Source organism: Mytilus galloprovincialis, chromosome 1 (assembly GCF_965363235.1).
Source record: "Mytilus galloprovincialis chromosome 1, xbMytGall1.hap1.1, whole genome shotgun sequence".
Classification (NCBI taxonomy): domain Eukaryota; kingdom Metazoa; phylum Mollusca; class Bivalvia; order Mytilida; family Mytilidae; genus Mytilus; species Mytilus galloprovincialis.
Genome location: NC_134838.1, coordinates 2,575,299 through 2,593,324, shown reverse-complemented (window position 1 = coordinate 2,593,324; position 18,026 = coordinate 2,575,299). Strand labels below are relative to the sequence as shown.

The 18,026-nt window shown below is 32.9% G+C and overlaps 2 protein-coding genes across 2 annotated transcripts; both read left to right on the top strand.

The window, feature by feature from the left end:
* The first annotated feature begins 477 nt into the window (after positions 1–477).
* Positions 478–5,009, top strand: LOC143062928 (growth hormone secretagogue receptor type 1-like). Its single transcript, XM_076234769.1, has 2 exons — positions 478–617; positions 3,590–5,009. Exons 1-2 carry the CDS (start codon positions 612–614, stop codon positions 4,934–4,936), a joined length of 1,353 nt encoding a protein of 450 aa, XP_076090884.1. The 5' UTR covers positions 478–611; the 3' UTR covers positions 4,937–5,009.
* An 8,730-nt stretch (positions 5,010–13,739) lies between these two features.
* Positions 13,740–15,590, top strand: LOC143062924 (growth hormone secretagogue receptor type 1-like). Its single transcript, XM_076234755.1, has 2 exons — positions 13,740–13,890; positions 14,240–15,590. The coding sequence occupies exons 1-2, from the start codon at positions 13,879–13,881 to the stop codon at positions 15,512–15,514; spliced, it is 1,287 nt and encodes a 428-aa protein (XP_076090870.1). The 5' UTR covers positions 13,740–13,878; the 3' UTR covers positions 15,515–15,590.
* Positions 15,591–18,026: the final 2,436 nt, after the last annotated feature.

Genomic DNA, 18,026 nt, shown 5'->3' with positions numbered 1-18,026 from the left:
CTGACTGTGAAATGGATGATCTGTTGAATTTATTCTCAAGTTTTTTAACTTGAGACTCTGGACGATCTAGAACCTAACATTTTGGATATATAAACTGTATATTGCCCTCTCTATGTCGTTTGGTAATTTGTGTCGTTTGGTTGTTGTCTTATAATGTTTACCCTCACGTTTTATTTTATTCACAATCAAATGATTGATGTGTAAAAGGCGATAGACGAAACAAGCATTAAAATATAACAATTTAAACTTGAAAATTCATTTTTCAACAAGAATGGAACATTTTGTTTTCAAACAATTAAAAGCATCAAATTACTATGTTTGTATTACTGGAAAATAGTTTGTTGTTCAACAGAAAATATTAATTCTTAACTATATTATAGGTATTTAGATGTTTTAAGTATTAAATCCTATTTGCTCATTGAACCATTTCCGTATAACGCGACTAAGATAATGTTTTAATAAAAACCGGAAGTGTATGAAAATGTGGGAGAAAGCAAACATTTCCACTAGAAAAATATAGGTTTTACGTAACCATGCTTAATAGACGATTAGACAGAAGAGTGTGCGTTATTAAATTTTAAGTGAATTGTGAATTTTAAATTAATTTTAAAATGAAGGTAAGAAAATTATTCATATATTATTCGATATTTATATATAGAACATACAAAAATATAAAAAAAAAAAAAACAACCGAAAAAAAACCCATAAAGATTTCGCTATTTTTTTTCCATTTCACACATGACATGTAATGTTGAATACAATATTGTATTATTTTTTTTTGAACGCAACAGAAAGTTAATTAAAGATATATTTTTAAACATTAGTTTGTGTAATTATAATTATAATGGTATAATTAAACATGAAAAATAATAAAAAGTAATGATAACTGTTTTAGGTTGAATGTTATTACGTTTTGTTATGATACCTTAGATTAATGTTAGTGTTTAATAATGCATTCCGGAAAGCCTTCCTGAAATTCGCAAAATTTATTTCTTATATTCGAATCTTAGTTAAGGAAAACCCCAAACAACAATAACAGTCGGAAGATTCAGTTTTCAACACAACTTAAAAATACCTTGTGGAAAATTGTTCAATTTAATATAGAATTAAAGTGAAACATAGTTTACTTATATGGAGGTATAAACCTATTTCAGAACCGCTTCGGTGTTGAGATGACATAATTATCATTGATACCTGTTATATTGATTTATTATCTGATTAGAAAACATTGAATTGTTCGAAAAACTTATAGATTTTCTATCGTAGGAGTATATTATGTCGGATGGATTTTTGCAACCCCTGTTGGAATTTTTTGTTTTGGTCTTCAACGCACTCTTCAACTCTTTTTTTTTATTTGGTCTTCAACGCGCTCTTCAACTGTTTTTTGTTTGATTTGGTCTTCAACGCGCTCTTCAACTCTTTTTTTTGTTTTAGTCTTCAACGCGCTCTTCAATTCTTTTTTGTTTGTTTTGGTCTTCAACGCGCTCTTCAACTCTTTTTTGTTTGTTTTGGTCTTCAACGCGCTCTTCAACTCTTTTTGTTTGTTTTGGTCTTCAAGGCGCTCTTCAACTCTTTTTTTGTTTTGGTCTTCAATGCGCTCTTTAACTCTTTTTTTGTTTTGGTCTTCAAGGCGTTCTTCAACTCTTTTTTGTTTGTTTTGGTCTTCAACGCACTCTTCAACTCTTTTTTTTTATTTGGTCTTCAACGCGCTCTTCAACTGTTTTTTGTTTGATTTGGTCTTCAACGCGCTCTTCAACTCTTTTTTTTGTTGTTTTAGTCTTCAACGCGCTCTTCAATTCTTTTTTGTTTGTTTTGGTCTTCAACGCGCTCTTCAACTCTTTTTTGTTTGTTTTGGTCTTCAACGCGCTCTTCAACTCTTTTTGTTTGTTTTGGTCTTCAAGGCGCTCTTCAACTCTTTTTGTTTGTTTCGGTCTTCAACGCGCTCTTCAACTCTTTTTTGTTTGTTTTGGTCTTCAACGCGCTCTTCGACTCTTTTTTTGTTTTGGTCTTCAATGCGCTCTTTAACTCTTTTTTTGTTTTGGTCTTCAAGGCGTTCTTCAACTCTTTTTTGTTTGTTTTGGTCTTCAACGCGCTCTTCAACCCTTTTTTTTGTTTTGGTCTTCAAGGCGCTCTTCAACTCTTTTTGTTTGTTTTGGTCTTCAACGCGCTCTTCAACCCTTTTTTTTGTTTTGGTCTTCAAGGCGCTCTTCAACTCTTTTTGTGTGTTTTGGTCTTCAACGCGCTCTTCAACTCTTTCTTGGTTTTGGTTATAACCTTTTGGTCCGAGTTTCACTGATGAGCCTTTTGTTGACGAAACTCACTATTATGTATCTTGTATTGTTGATGAGGTTTTTGTAACTGACGAAGAACACGTTCTAAATGTTAAATCTAATGCGATAGACATTTTAAAAAATATCAATATAGATGTAGAGTAAGATGAAGTTTTCCTTTATAACCACGAAGTCAATGAAAGAGAATTAAGTCATTGAAGTGCGTGTGAATATTTTTTTTATCATATTTTAAATACTTCAACAAATTCTTAAAGAATGTTTATCATTTTGACCGCTTCTGAAAAAAGAGTTCAAAATATTTCAATGCAATATTGTTTACAATTAATGTTTGTTATTTACACAAAGGATATTGTCAGATTACTACGAACACTAGGGACAATAACATTTCACGGAAGCAAACTTTACTATTTAAATAATCAATCAAATAATTAAGTCTTTATCGTGTATATACTAAAATCCTTTTGAATTATTACATAAAAAAACTAGCTTCAGGATACAGTCATTTAAGTCGGTTATTTTTTTTTTTTAATCTTTAATCTAAATTAAATGTTTTGACAAAATAATGGACACCCACACTAATATACTAAATGGAAAGCGATACAAGGCGACAATAATTTGAAAACCAAAAATTCCTTCTTTAAATTTCAAGGCCTTTATTTATATTGAGCAAAATAATAAAACCTATAGCTCATGCTTGTATACAAATAAGAACATGATACAACTTTGCACCAGAGACCAAAATGACTTAAAAGTTTTTTTTGTCACCGTACGACCTTTAACAAAGAGCAAAACCCAAACAGAATAGCAAAAAGTAAAATAACAAAAATACAGAACGTCAAGGAAAATTCAAATAGGAAAATCTCAAACACGTCAGACACATCAAACAAACGGAAAACAACTGTCATATTCCTGACTTGATACAGGCATGACCTTATGTAGAAACTGCTGGAGTAATCAAGTAATAAAAATCATCGATTATCAATTCAATGGATTTGATATTAAGGACACATGGATACAAGAACAACACTACTTTGTAGATAAATGTATATTGTGTAATGCTATGTAAAAACCCATTTTGTCTTTTGAGTATGAGATGGAAGCTGCGTATGATATCGCTTAATGAGATGACACATTAATTATCATCTGAATCTCCTTGCTCGCTCATGTAGAAAAAAATCACTAAAACACACAAAGACACGAGCATCAAGACCAGTACAACAAATGAACTATTTAAAAGATGTTGATAATTAGCAAATGATGTTTTTTTGGTTAAAACAAAATAATCTTGTTATTTCCAGATGTCAACTGTCACCTCTGTCATGTTTAAAGACAGCGAGTATACCATATATAATTCATTTAACAATTACTCGTACTTGGAGAATACGACTGTTCCGTTTACCAACATAACTAACTGTTCTACCGAGGACTGGATATACCCACAGTTATCACTACTGAGTCAAAGAAAGGCTGTTCTGTATCTTCCAGTTATCATATTCTTGTTTTTATTGATGCTCTTCGGATGTTTTGGAAACTCATTGGTTCTCTATATTTACTGTTTTCGGTCGAAAAAGAGGTCAGCGAACAATTTTATCATTGCCATGGCATTGTTTGATTTTATAACCAGTGTCGTAGTGATGCCAATTGACATATATGATTTACTCTATCATTACTCATTTTATTCAAACATTGCGTGTAAAATATTCCGAGCTGTTGAAAGCGCTACTACATATGCATCTGCTGTGATTTTAATACAGATTGCTTTTGATCGTTACTTTAAAATATGCAAGCCTTTACATTTTGGTAATCGTACAAGAACAAAGTGTATGTCTATATCAGCTGGCATGTTAGCTTTAATTTTGTGTAGTCCAGCTGTTGTTCTATTTGGAACAAGAAGAGAACAAATATCCGGAAATCTATGTGGATTCGATTGTTCCGTTGATCAAAAATACAAAGGTTCGACCTTCCAAACTATGTATTATCTTATATTAGGGTTAGTGTTTATAATCACATTCGTTATATTGTCAACTTTATACTTTTTAATCTGGTTAGCAATCAAAAGAAGGAAAGGTGTAACTATCGGTGAAAACCCCAGACAAAGTGTTATACAAAATGGCCGCAAAAGAATGTTATCAAGTGTGAGTGATGACGATTCGTCGTCAGTGGTACAAAATCATAAACTATTCCGCAGGACAATGTCCAACTTATCAACTAAATCTAAACTCTCCAACTTATCTGAAAGGTTGTCCAATATAAAAGCTTCTCGGACGACAAAGATTTTCATCGCCGTCACTATTGCGTTTGTTTTGAGTTATTTACCCTCCGTTGGTGTAATGATTTGCAGATCTGTAAATAAAAAGATAGAAAAAGACTCTTCGGAATTTGTTCAAGTGCTCCTAAAGTTGTTTTCAAGATGCCACTACTTAAACAACGCCGCAAATCCAATTATTTATAGTTTCCTTAACAAACACTTCCGTGACGAGATTACAAAATTAACCAAGAGCATTGGTTTCTGTTGTAAGCATCGTTTTCGAGCCCGCTCATTATCAACTTCTTCCGGATCATCGCGAAAAGGACGGTCATCAAGATCAAATTCATACAAAAGTGAACGTACTCATGAATATGAATTGGAACATTTAAAGCATTGACGTTTATATTATAAAACATTGCATATCAAACATTTTGCTCTTTACTATTAGCATTAAAACACATTTTAGATAGTGTTCATCTTTTTTTTTTTTTTTTACCTTTTATGTGAATAGTTTTAAAATATATTCGAGACTTGATCTAGTCGGGTCCCGGTTTTTCACAATAATGCTATTATACTATAGTGTAAATTTCGCCATTAATAATTTAAGACTTCTAACCGTTAATAGTTACAAAATCTATTTACTGAGCATTAACTTTTTACTACAACCAATCAGTTCCCCGTAAAAAAGGCTATTGTGATTTTGGGACCTTTTATAGCTGACTATGAGGTAAATTGCTCATTGTTAAAGGCCGTACGATGACCTATATCTGTCAATTTCTGTGTTATTTGGTCACTTGTGGAGACTTGTCTCTTTGGCAATCATACCACATCTTCCTTTTTTGCTTCTTCATATTAACCAACCATTTCCCTCCATGGCGGGATGAAACATTTTCGTAAACGGTTAACATTCCCCCTAACATGGACTGAGGTATGAAAGCACAACATTACCCTTTACACGGGACAATAATATGAGAGCACAACATTACCCCCTTACACGGGACAATAATATGAGAGCACAACATTACCCCCTTACACGGGACAATAATATGAGAGCACAACAGTTGAAAAAAGTGAGATCGATTATTCCCTAAACAAATATACAAGTCAATAGACCCAAAAGTACCAAACTATGGATACTCACAGCTACTGAATTGAAGTTGAACTTCATAGTTTGTTTTGGAACTTTTTATAGTTTACAGTGCTCTTTAATTTGTATTTGATTTGCTCAGATAACTATTTTGAGTTGTAGACTTCTGGTACACCTAATTATAATCCTGATATCTATGATAATATTCTTTTCAAGCATAGTTTTTATTTATGAATATAAAATGTGATTCAGGTTACAAATCTTATGGATTAGGTATAAAGACCTGATACACATTCAAAGAGAAGCATGTGGTCAGCAAATTATTAAATTGGTAGACATCATGTACGAGAAAAGAAAAAGAGGGACGAAAGATACCAAAGGGACAGTCAAACTCATAAATCTAAAACAAACTGACAACGCCATGGCTAAAAATGAAAAAGACAAACAAACAACAGCACACACGACACAACATAGAAAACTAAAGAATAAACAACACGAACCCCACCAAAAAAACTAGTTATATAAATGACTGAATAGTTGGTTCATAAGAATAAATGCAGAATAAATGAATCAAACACCTGTACTAAACGTGTATCACTTGTTGCCAATATTTATAGTGCTAGTTTTACATATTTTGTTAGTTTAATGAGTCGATATTTAAGCGAACATTCGGTTTTCGCATTGGGAACCACCACTACTGGTTGACTTGTTTTGCACTCGTTTGAAGCAGACTCACACAGATTTTTCTTTAAAAAAAGAAAAAAAAAGTTCTTTGATTTTCACTTTCAGATATATTGGTGATGTTTCGTCGCACAAACTCTAATTTCAATGAGTTTTTACATCCCATAGACCCAACTCATCTTAAGGTAAATGGAACTACTAAAAGTAGGAAGGTCTGATCAAGTGTCTTTTTTTTTTTCGAAATTGATAAAGATGGACAAATTCAAAATTCAAAATAGAATCTATCGCATAATAACATACTCTCTACTCTATTGTATGGAGTTAACATACCGGTATCTCAGTGAATAAGTTACGCTCTTGTATGTTCAAACTAAACATAGTTCATTAAGAGGGACGTGGTCCTTTAACAATAACAACTGCTCAAACAGATCATGAATTATTAGGAAGAAATACTGAATTTGACACGACTAAAGTTTACTGTTTTATGCTGATGTTTTGATTAGTTTTAAAAGGAAATCACATTGTTCTATATTTTGGACATGAATCATTTTAGGAATTGCATGAATTCATAGAACATAATATATTTCCTGTTAAAATACTCCATTGTGATTATTTTTTCTTGGAAATGCAATAACAATTATAAATCCAAAACTGTATTTCCTGTTGATGTCGACTATAAAATTGAAGGTGTAGCATGTTTACAAACGAGAGACCAAATGACACAGAAATTAACAACTTGATGTCACCGTACGGCCTTCTGAATTTTTGTACTAAATAATGAACGAAAATATGTATGCAGCAACAAATGACAACAACTGAATAACAAGCTCCTGATTTAGGACAGGCACATCCATAATATGGCGGGATTAATGACAACAACTGAATAACAAGCTCCTGATTTAGGACAGGCACATCCATAATATGGCGGGATTAATGACAACAACTGAATAACAAGCCCCTGACTTAGGACAGGCACATCCATAATATGGCGGGATTAAAAAAGTTTGAAGGCGCTAACCCTCTCATAATATGTGACAGTGGGGTAACAGTACATCATAAGAACAAACTACATGTATATAAATCAGTTGAAAATGGCTTTACTCAGCAGATAGATACAAATAGAAATACATCTAACAAAACACAGAGTAGATATGACAGGAAACTTATACATACCCTACTTTAAAAGAGGCCCAGTACATATATACATCTAAAATCGAAAAAGGTACTTTGAACCATCACTCAAGTATAAATTTTAGTTTGACGTCCAACATAACATTTACTAAACATTAGTTCAAAATTGTGCTCAAAATATATGTACAGTTGCTGGTGAAAAAAATCATCCTTCTTTTGTTTGTGTTGGTAACTACATAAAAGCTTGGTGAGTTTGATCTTGAATTCCTCTCTGCTCTTAATCTGTAGTTGTTCGTCTGGTCCGAGGAAAGAAGCTGTACTTGTAAATACCTTTGTTTGGCCTAATTTGTACGTATCTTTTAGTATTCGGTTGATGGAGTCTCGAAGTTCTTCTTGGTTTTAAAATGTGTGATGGAATTGGTATAGCAACCTTTTCATTGATGGATTTATAAAAAAAAAGTAAAATCACAAAAATACTGAACTCCGAGGAGTTTCAAAACTGAAAGTCCCTAATCAAATAGCAAAATCAAATGATAAAACACATCAAACGAATAAAAAAGCGTTATACGTGCTATTTTGGTTTCTAGTGGTGTCAGGTTCACTATTGTAACTGTTACAGGCCCTCTTGGGTATTTTTTTTTTTGATAAAGCGTCCTGCACGGCGTTGGACCATCTCAATCTGATAAATATGTTTTTATAGCTGCAAGCGTATTCACGGTGAGGTCGGACAAGAGCAAGATAGGCTTGTTTCTTGACTTCCTCTGGACAGGATCCAACATTTCTTCGTATGAAGCCGAGTGATCTGTTTCCTTTAGTGACAACTTTCTTAACTTGTTTGTCTCATGACATTGTGTTGGTAAGTTCAGCGCCTAGGTATGGATTTGATGCAACTGATTCCAGGATAAATCCATTGGTGTTGCAGTTGAAGTTGATGGTATGACTCTGTTTTTTTTTATTGTAAGGACAAACCATTTTGCCAAATTTGTGCCCACTTTACCATTTTGTCAAGATCTTCTGGTAGATATTTGCAGTAGTCCTTAGTTGATATCGCTAGATAAAGTAAGCTATCATCTGCGAATTGGTTTATCTTTAATGTTATGTCATTCCCTATGTCGTTGTATGTATAGGAAAAACAGCAATGTTCATTAAACTGTTCCCTGTGGTACGCCGGATGTTACCTTAGCAGTACTTGAACTTTTCCCGTCCAGTGTGACTTGTTGTTCTCTTTGTGTCAATCATGCTTATAACCAGAAAAGTATGTTTCCATTGATACCATATGAGGCAAGTTTTTTTCAACAAACGCTGGTGTGGTACTGTGTCAAATGCTTTACTAAAGTCTAATATAAGCATATCTACATGTTGGTTGTTGTCCAGATTTTTTGTTATGTCCTCTGCTGTTATAACTAGTTGCAATATATATTTTGCTTCTGAAGCCATGTAGAAAGTCCACAAGTATATTCATATGTTTGTCAAGATGGTTCATGATGTGCTTGAATATGATTTGTTCTAGTTTTTTGTTTTGAATTTCCCTCGGAGTTCAGTATTTTTGTGATTTTTCTATTTACATGGAACTGACGTCAAGGATACTGGGCGATAGTTGACTGGTTGACTCGTTTTCCCTTTCTTGAAAAGTGCGGTGACATTTGCAACTAGTCAGTCCTGTAATACACTATGATATTATATTTTTTTGGTAAATAACAGCTGCAAATATGGTGATATTGACTCTGCACACTCTTTCAATATTCTACATGATATGCTGTCTGGACCATTTGCTTTGTTTGGGTTTACTCCTTCAAGTAGTTTGATTTAGCCCTCTGTACTGATTTGTTGATTCGGTATTTCTGATGTTTCATTTTCAGTTATATTGGGGAAACTATCAAGCTATCAGATATCAGCGTTACTGACATCTGTTCAATGCCAATAACAACTGATGAAAAAAAAATCATACATCTAAAACTAAATGCATATACCTGATAAAAAGAGAAAAACGCGAAATCAGATGCTTTTATTCAGTGGAAGTTCTATTTTTCTTTTAAAGATATCAAAATTTAAATGAAGTGTTCGCATGTATATGCATGCCCGTACATTGACCTATAATGGTTTACTTTTTTTTAAATTGTTATTTGGATGGAGAATTGTCTCATTGGGACTCACACCACATCTTCCTATATCTATACCTGCTTCTGATAACTAGGGAATAAAAGCTGGCTGCAGTGATCTCATTCTTCTATATAGGTTTGTACTTTGAAAAAGATTTTAGGATTTAAGATGTCAATGTGTATTTTATAACTTTTACTTCAATCATTTGTTATCCTAATTAATTTTTAATATAACATTGTTATTTCACAGTTTTAAGTGTGCGATGGGGTTGACTGATTGGCTGTTTTTTTTATGTAAATTTTGTATTCTTATTTATGAACATAGTTATTACAGCATACGGAAACATACCCCTTTTGATGCATCATAAGTATTCCAATTGTCATCATCATAGGTTGCAAACACGAGGAAAACCAACCAAGGAAACGTCATTTCAGTTGGTTTTTTTATGTAGGAAACATGTCCAAACACAGGATACGCAATACTGGTTGTTTTTAGGAAACCCGTTTGTTTTTATATCCTGTTCAAACAATATTAAATTCAATCTAAAAGATAAATCGTGGTGGCTATTTACTTTTGATAGACAAAAGGTACAAAACTATCTGTGCTAGAAAGGTAAAATTTATATATAAAAAAACAAGGTTCAAACGGAGCAAAACATCGGCAACTCGACAGGTGTTGTGTTAAACATTAACAATAGGAAGACGGCGAACAAAGCACAAACAAGGCACAAACAAGGCAAAACTTAGACAACTATACAAGACTAAGGGCAAACATAAAAATCTAAATTTAGAAACATCGCCAAAAAGGCAACGAAACAGGTGTCAGGGCAAAAAAACAAAACAACACCAAAAAGGCATCGAAACAGGTGTTAGGGCAAAAATAAATCCATAGAAAAAGACTAGAACAGGGAAAACATGAACAACAAGACAGGTGATAGGGCAAACATAACAACAGATATCTAGAAAACAAGACACAAGCAAGCATAACAAAGGCTACGAGACAGGTGTCAGGGCAATCATTCATATAGAAATCCATTAAATAAGGCACAAACGGGGCATAACAAAACCAGCAAAACACGTGTCAAGGCAAACAATAGAAAAACCCAGAGAAAAAACACGAACGAGTCAAATTAAAGCATCAGTAGTTAATTGATGTTAATGAAAGAGGCAGAAGACAGCAATTGGTTGTTCGAAGTCCATGGTAAAGTGATAACGACAGGGATAAAACAAATTAAACAGTCTAAAATACGAACAAAAAGTACATGTTTCAGGTAATCCTGTATAACGATTATAACCAGACAAATTAAAGTAACAAACAAAATCTGAGGAAATCACTAGAACTCCAATAGGAGCACGATTGGGTACATCGACAGGGTAATAATCTCAGCTATACATGCTCAAACAACCGGTAAGATTGCAGATTAGACGACTTTACCTGTATCTTTGTTTTTCCCTTAGTTTTAGTTTGTTACCCGGGTTTGTTGATACTTAATCGAATTATGACTATTGAACAGCCGTATAGTTCGGTTGCGTTTATATGATATAAGACTACGAAAAATGTCGTTAGTTAATTGAAACACCGACATATCGTATCGATTAACCAATTCTAACATTTAGAAGAAAGGTAAATGTAAAGGGAGCATGTATTAGCACTAATATTCTATGTTTTATCCAGTAAACGGCATTGTTTTCCAAATATAGTTTTTAAATTCAAGCATATCGCAAATGAAACGCACATTTTATATCTAGAAATAAAGAAAAGTAGCTTGAATACACTACGCCTGATATGTTGTTTATGTTAATCACGATAATACATTTTTTACGCAGGAATATTCAAGAATGATTTTTGTAAATGTACAAACCACACAAATTTGTTAGAAGTAAACAAATTGTGATAAAATGTTTGTGCGTTTATTGAAAGGTTAATTTTTTTTTACATTATTGAGTTTTGAAGGTGAAGGAGGAATGAGATGGATTAATTAAGCATGATTCTTAAGGGGAAAATTGTTTGATTCTGATGTCTTTATGTAGCAAATTTAGTTGAGTTGTCTCCTTCACCCTGCTTTACTTATTATATTTTCAACTGCCTATCTCGTATGAAATTTCAAGTTTGACATATGTCGTTGTATGCAGTATAATGGTCCTAAATAAAGGCAACAGTAGTATACCGCTGTTCAAACAGTCTTAAGTAAAATTATGTAGAAAAAATCCCTCAAACGAGTCATGCGTGTGAGTCGTCAGTCTTTTCAAAAGGAAACGCATCAACACTAAGAGGAAATCAACACAACAACAGAAACACTGAGCTACAAATATTTCATGTACCAAGTCAGGAAAATGGCCATTGTTAAATTATAGTTCGTTTCTGTGTGTGTTACATTTTAGTGTTGTGTTTCTGTTGTGTCGTGGTTCTCCTCTTATATTTGATGTGTTTCCCTCGGTTTTGGTTTGTGGCCCGGATTTGTTTTTTTTTCTCAATCGATTTATGAATTTCTAACAGCGGTGTACTACTGTTGACTTTATTCCTGACCTAAAAAGGGTTTGGTTACTACGTTTACCGTTTTTTGTAGAAAAAAAAATGATTTTTTTTCCTTTTTGTTCTAGGATTTGAAGGATAACATGGCTTTAATTGTCGATCAAGTAAATACTATTGATTTGACGGAATGAAAATTGTTATTTGCAATTTACAATTACATAACAATTTGAACTGTGTGTCAATTTTAAATAAACCATACCTTTTGCCTATAGCTGAAAGGCTAACATCAAACCATTTAAAAAATAGTATTAAAATTAAATATATAAATAATTGAGCTTTTAAGTATTTTGTTTTTAAGAATGACAGGTCATGAGGAGGACATAGGTGTAAAATGTGGGTGTTTTATATCGTCTCGCTAAATAGTTCTGATTTAAGTCATCTTATTAATGGAAATACTCATCGTAAAACTATAAAACCAAGAATGAACGATGGTCAAACACTTAATGGTAATTTAGTTCACAATACGATCATAAAAACGAGTACATAAATATGAAAAACAAAAGTTCTAACAAATTTCTAATAATCTACCTGTAATCAATATCTACTAGATATAAACACTTCAATGGCTAGTTATCATTTTTACGTGCAAATGTGCTCCAAAAACAGCCTATTTCAAAGCAGGTTTTTTGTCTACTAAGATATTCCCAATTAGTTGCGATATCTGACAAGGGATCGAGGGGATATTATCCTCAAAGGAAAGAAAAACGCACAGTAATATCTTAATCGTTGTATTAGTGGTTGCCACAGAAAGTATAATAACACACCGTACACCATTAATGAACATCACAGATATTCCCTTAAATATTTGAGGTCACAAGTGAAAATGTCTGTATGATTCCACAATGGAATTGCTAACTAAAGTCAATAGTGTAAGTGTCGCAAATTATCGGGTCGTGTGTTTCAGATCCCCAAATAGAGATTAGGTCAATAAAGGGTACAGACAACGTGTATTGATTGATTAATGGCTGTTTAATGGCTAGATACAAACATCACATATAGATGAAAAGATTTGCGAGGTAAATTTTAGTTAGAGAGAAAAATCTCAGCGAAAAAAATATAAAAAAGACGACACTAATTTGTAAACTGTGATATGAAAATAGAATCAGTGACATTATCTACAAAATCAACAAATTATTGCATGTTTGCTATTCATTTGCTAGAAATCGCTTTGCAGGACTTGTATGCAGAATCCATACCGAAGACTTAATAAAGGCAACAATAGTATACCGCTGTTCAAAATTTAGAAATCGATGGAAATAATCCAATCTGGGCCACAATCCAAATCCGAGGGTAACATATTAAATGCAAAAGGAATACAACGGACCAACAGAAACACCGAAGTGCAACAAAAACAAACGCCAATGAGTACTACATGTACGAGTAAAGTCGTAAATTGTAGAGAGGTTTTGAAAAAAAAGAAAAAAATAATGCTATTTTTAATCGCAAAAAACATAGAGTGAATACCTTTTCCCTTAAGTATCATAATGCTATTCATAATAGTTGCTAGACCCTCCACATACCTGAATTCGCCCACAAAACTGAACAATAGTATTATTTAAAAGAGAAAATGTCTAGTTAACTTTTTACGTACATTAAGATTGACATGACATTTGACATTTTAGAGGAAATATGGAGGAAGCAGGATGTTTTTAACACCCAAACTTTGCATTACTGCCAACATTAACGTTCAAACTTAGTTTACCTGCCAACTAAATAAATTAATCAACAGTAGTAAAGTTTGTGTGTCCATATATTTGTGATTAGCCTCTTTCTCATCTTATACCATCTGTTCCGACAGCATAGGACAAATGACTCTTGAGGTATGGTGAACAATACTACGATTAAAATGGCGGGATACCTAATTTTATTTACTTTTTAGTTGTTTAAAGTTTATTAGTAAAGCATAATTGCGGGAGACGCAAAACCAAGATGTCAAACCATGTTGTCGGATATACAAAATACTAGAATATTATTTCTTTCTCATTTTTCTATGGAAACCTTATTGTTCTCGAAAAATAAGGAAGACAATAATTATAGAACATAGGATTCCAAATGAAGATAAGTTGTAACTTTTACACACACAAAATAACACACACACACAAAAAAAAAAATGGGAAAAACATTATAGCATGCAATTGATTAAAAATCTTTATTTTTTTTCTTTTACAGATACCGACTGTCCCCTCTGCAATGTTTGAAGACAGAGAACATAACATACTCAGTTGCTATCACAGATACATGGAGAATACATCTTTAGCGACTGTTCCGATTTCAGCAATAACAAATTGTTCTACCGAGGACTGGATATACCCAAAGTTATTATTACTGAGTCGTAGAAAGGCTGTTCTGTATCTTCCAGTTATCATCTTCCAATTTTTACTGATGATCGTTGGGTGTTTCGGAAACGCGCTGGTTCTGTATATTTACTGTTTTCGATCAAAAAAGAGGTCAGCGAACAATTTTATCATTGCCATGGCATTGTTTGATTTTATTACGAGTGTCGTAGTAATGCCAATTGACATATATGATTTACTCTATCATTACTCATTCTATTCAAACATTGCGTGTAAAATATTCCGAGCAGTTGAAAACGCTACTACATATGCATCTGCTGTGATTTTAATACAGATTGCCTTTGATCGCTACTTTAAAATATGCAAGCCTTTACGTTTTGGTAATCGAAATAGAACAAAATGTATGTCTATATCAGCTGGTATTTTGAGTAGTCCCGCGGTTGTTCTATTCGGAACAAAAAGAGAACGAATTTCCGGGAATCTGTGCGGATTTGATTGCTCCGTTGATCAAAAATACAAAGACTCCAGCTTCCAAATGATTTATTATCTGATGTTAGGGTTAGTGTTTATAATAACATTAGTCACATTGTCGGTATTGTACTTTTTGATATGGTTAGCAATTAAAAGAAGAAAAGATATGATTATAGGTGAGATTCCAAGATTAAACGTTACAAGTGGACAAAATGGCCGACAAAGAATGTTATCGAGTGAAAGTAGCGATGACCACTCATCGGTAGGACATAACCAGAAGCAATTCCGCAGAACATTTTCAAACTTATCGACAAAATCAAAAGTGTCGAACTTATCAGAAAAATTGTCTCATATTAAAGCTTCTCGGACGACAAAGATTTTCATCGCCGTCACCATTGCGTTTATATTGAGCTATTTGCCCTCCGTTGGTGTGATGATTTGTAGAACTGTATATAAAAAGATAGAAAAAGACTCGTCTGGGTTCGTTCAAGTGCTTCTCAAATTATTTTCAAGATGCAACTACTTGAACAACGCCGTCAATCCAATAATTTACAGTTTCCTAAACAAACACTTCCGTGTCGAGGTTTCAAAATTAACCAAGAGCATTGGTTTATGTTGGAAGAAATCATACAAAAGTGAATTTGATCATGCATATGAATTAGAACATCTTAAACATTGACAATAATTTGATCAAACTTTATGCATATCACACTGTTCTTTATATACTGCTACCATAAAAAAAAATCTTATTAAAAGTTTTGCTTTTCTTATATTTCATATTTGAATTTCGAGAGTATCACTGAGACTTCGAAAGCATACCCGTAGCAAGGGGATTTGGAGAGGGTTCGGACGACACCCCTTAAAAACAACTAAGCACTGGTAAAGTCAACGTTCTGTTTGAATGTGACTGTTAAAGTTGAGTTCGCGCCCCTTTGAAAATTCCTGGCTACGGGCCTGGAAAGTAACTGTGTTTCCCCTATAATTCTGCTTCTTTTTTTCTGTCAATTGGAAGCTCGGTGATTTTTGTGGGTATTCTACATCAACTTTGGTTGTTCTTAGTGTTTATGACGGTTATATTTTACGCGTTATTACCGATCTACAGCAACCAATAAGTTGCTTTTGAATACTGGTATGCATGTATTTCCTGTTTATTACTATTATACTGAAAGATATAATGCATATACTATTTCGTCACAGTAAAGTATATAGTTCATGGCGGTTGTTTTCTAATTGCAGGAAAACACATCGCTATGGATGACAGTTTTGATAAAAGTTTTGCATTTTTTTTTTAAATGTTTGCATATATAGGTGAACACCCACAGAGTAAGAGAAAAACACCTTATACTATAGATGAAATTATAACAACATTTTAAACAAATGTAGATATGTGTTTTGCTTAAGTACCAAATAGACCCCAGAGTTGGTAAAACGTTGGATTCAGGGTCAATATTTGTTAAAAATGTAGCATCTTAAACCTTCCTATATTCAATACTGAAATATCAGGTCTCATTACATTTTGAGGATTAACTAGCAGGTTATGCACGTATCGACACACGCAAATATTTGCACTGAAATAAAACAACCGTTTATATCAATTCTCAATCTAGTCAAGACAATTGTTCGTTCGTTTACGAAATGAATTGTTTACCTATAATTTACACTTATTTAACTATCTTTACATGTGTGTCAAATAGACCACAAAAACAAATTGCTGAAAGGCAAACATCCGACCATTGTTCAAAGAGAAATACAATATACATCAAAATACTTACGTGTTTTAAACCTTTTTAATTCTAAAGAGAGGGCAGGTCGTGGGTTGGACATATTGTCATCTATTGGTGTGAAATTGTGGGAGTTTTATATTGTCTCGCTAAATATTTCGGATTTAAGTCATCTTATTAATGGACATACTAATCGCAAAGCTATTAAACGAATAATAAATGCTGGTCAAACACTTAAAGGTCATTTAGTTCATATTACGGTCATAGCAACGGGTTATACAAACGAAACACAAAATTCTTACAATTCTAAAATAATCTATCTGGAACATTAAAATGCTCTTGGTGAAATTATTAACAGTTGCAATATAAAGAATGTTTTAATGACACTTCCATGTGTAATCTGAACAATAATTGATGTATTTCATTATATCATTAGAAAAGTAATAACAAGTTTATGGTACATGTATCATTTCAGCAATCAATTAATCAAAACATATTTCAGATTTCGAAATTTATTTTATAAATGCATACATGATTTAATAACAATCCGGATTACTGTAGAATTTCGTCTTGGAACAGGACGTTTGCGCTATTTTCGCCTTAACACGATAGGACAGTTGCGCTCCAAACACTATGAAGATTTGCGCCTTATATATACTTCTTTTTAAATTAGACCAGACATTTGCGCTTTTTACCTTTACTCGTTTACCTGTTATTTCAATCAGTAACGTAAATAAATTCAACTTGTATGTGCTAATTCACATTGACACAGTCATTATAGTATAAAGTTATAGATACAGGTACAGGAAAAATGTATATGTCACGATGGATTTTTATCATTGAACAACAGTCGGATAATTACATTAAATTTCGTTATATTGATGAACAGGCATCTGAGTCAAGAATTGAGAAATAAAGACTCATTGTAATAAAATATATGAACATAGTGGAATAATGGTCCTTTTGATTCTGTTGAAAGTTTTGATTTTTTTACTCTCTACACTACATTTCCACACTATCTTATAAAAAAAAAATGCTAGATACTTACTGGAGGTGTGATGAGATGATTGAAGCTGTTAATTTTCTCCTTGATAATATTTATGTACGTTTCGGCAACAAAGTTTATCGACAGGTTGTCGGTATCCCTATGGGCACTAATCACGCCCCTTTAATAACAGACTTGTTTTTGTACTGGTACGAGTTTATGACTAAACTCAATAAAGACCAGTCAAAATTCACCAACACTTACGTTATCTTGATGATATTTTTTTGTTAAATAATCAAGAATTTTCTCAATATACTGCTGAAATTTACTATAAGGGACTTACTTTAAATAAATCAAATTTAAACGGTAATAACTGTCCTTTCCTAGATTTTGATATTCCGGTTTTAAACGGGAAACTCCACACTAAAATTGACGAAAAAAGAGACGATTTATAGATGGTGGTGTTCCTTTGGCACCATCTTATG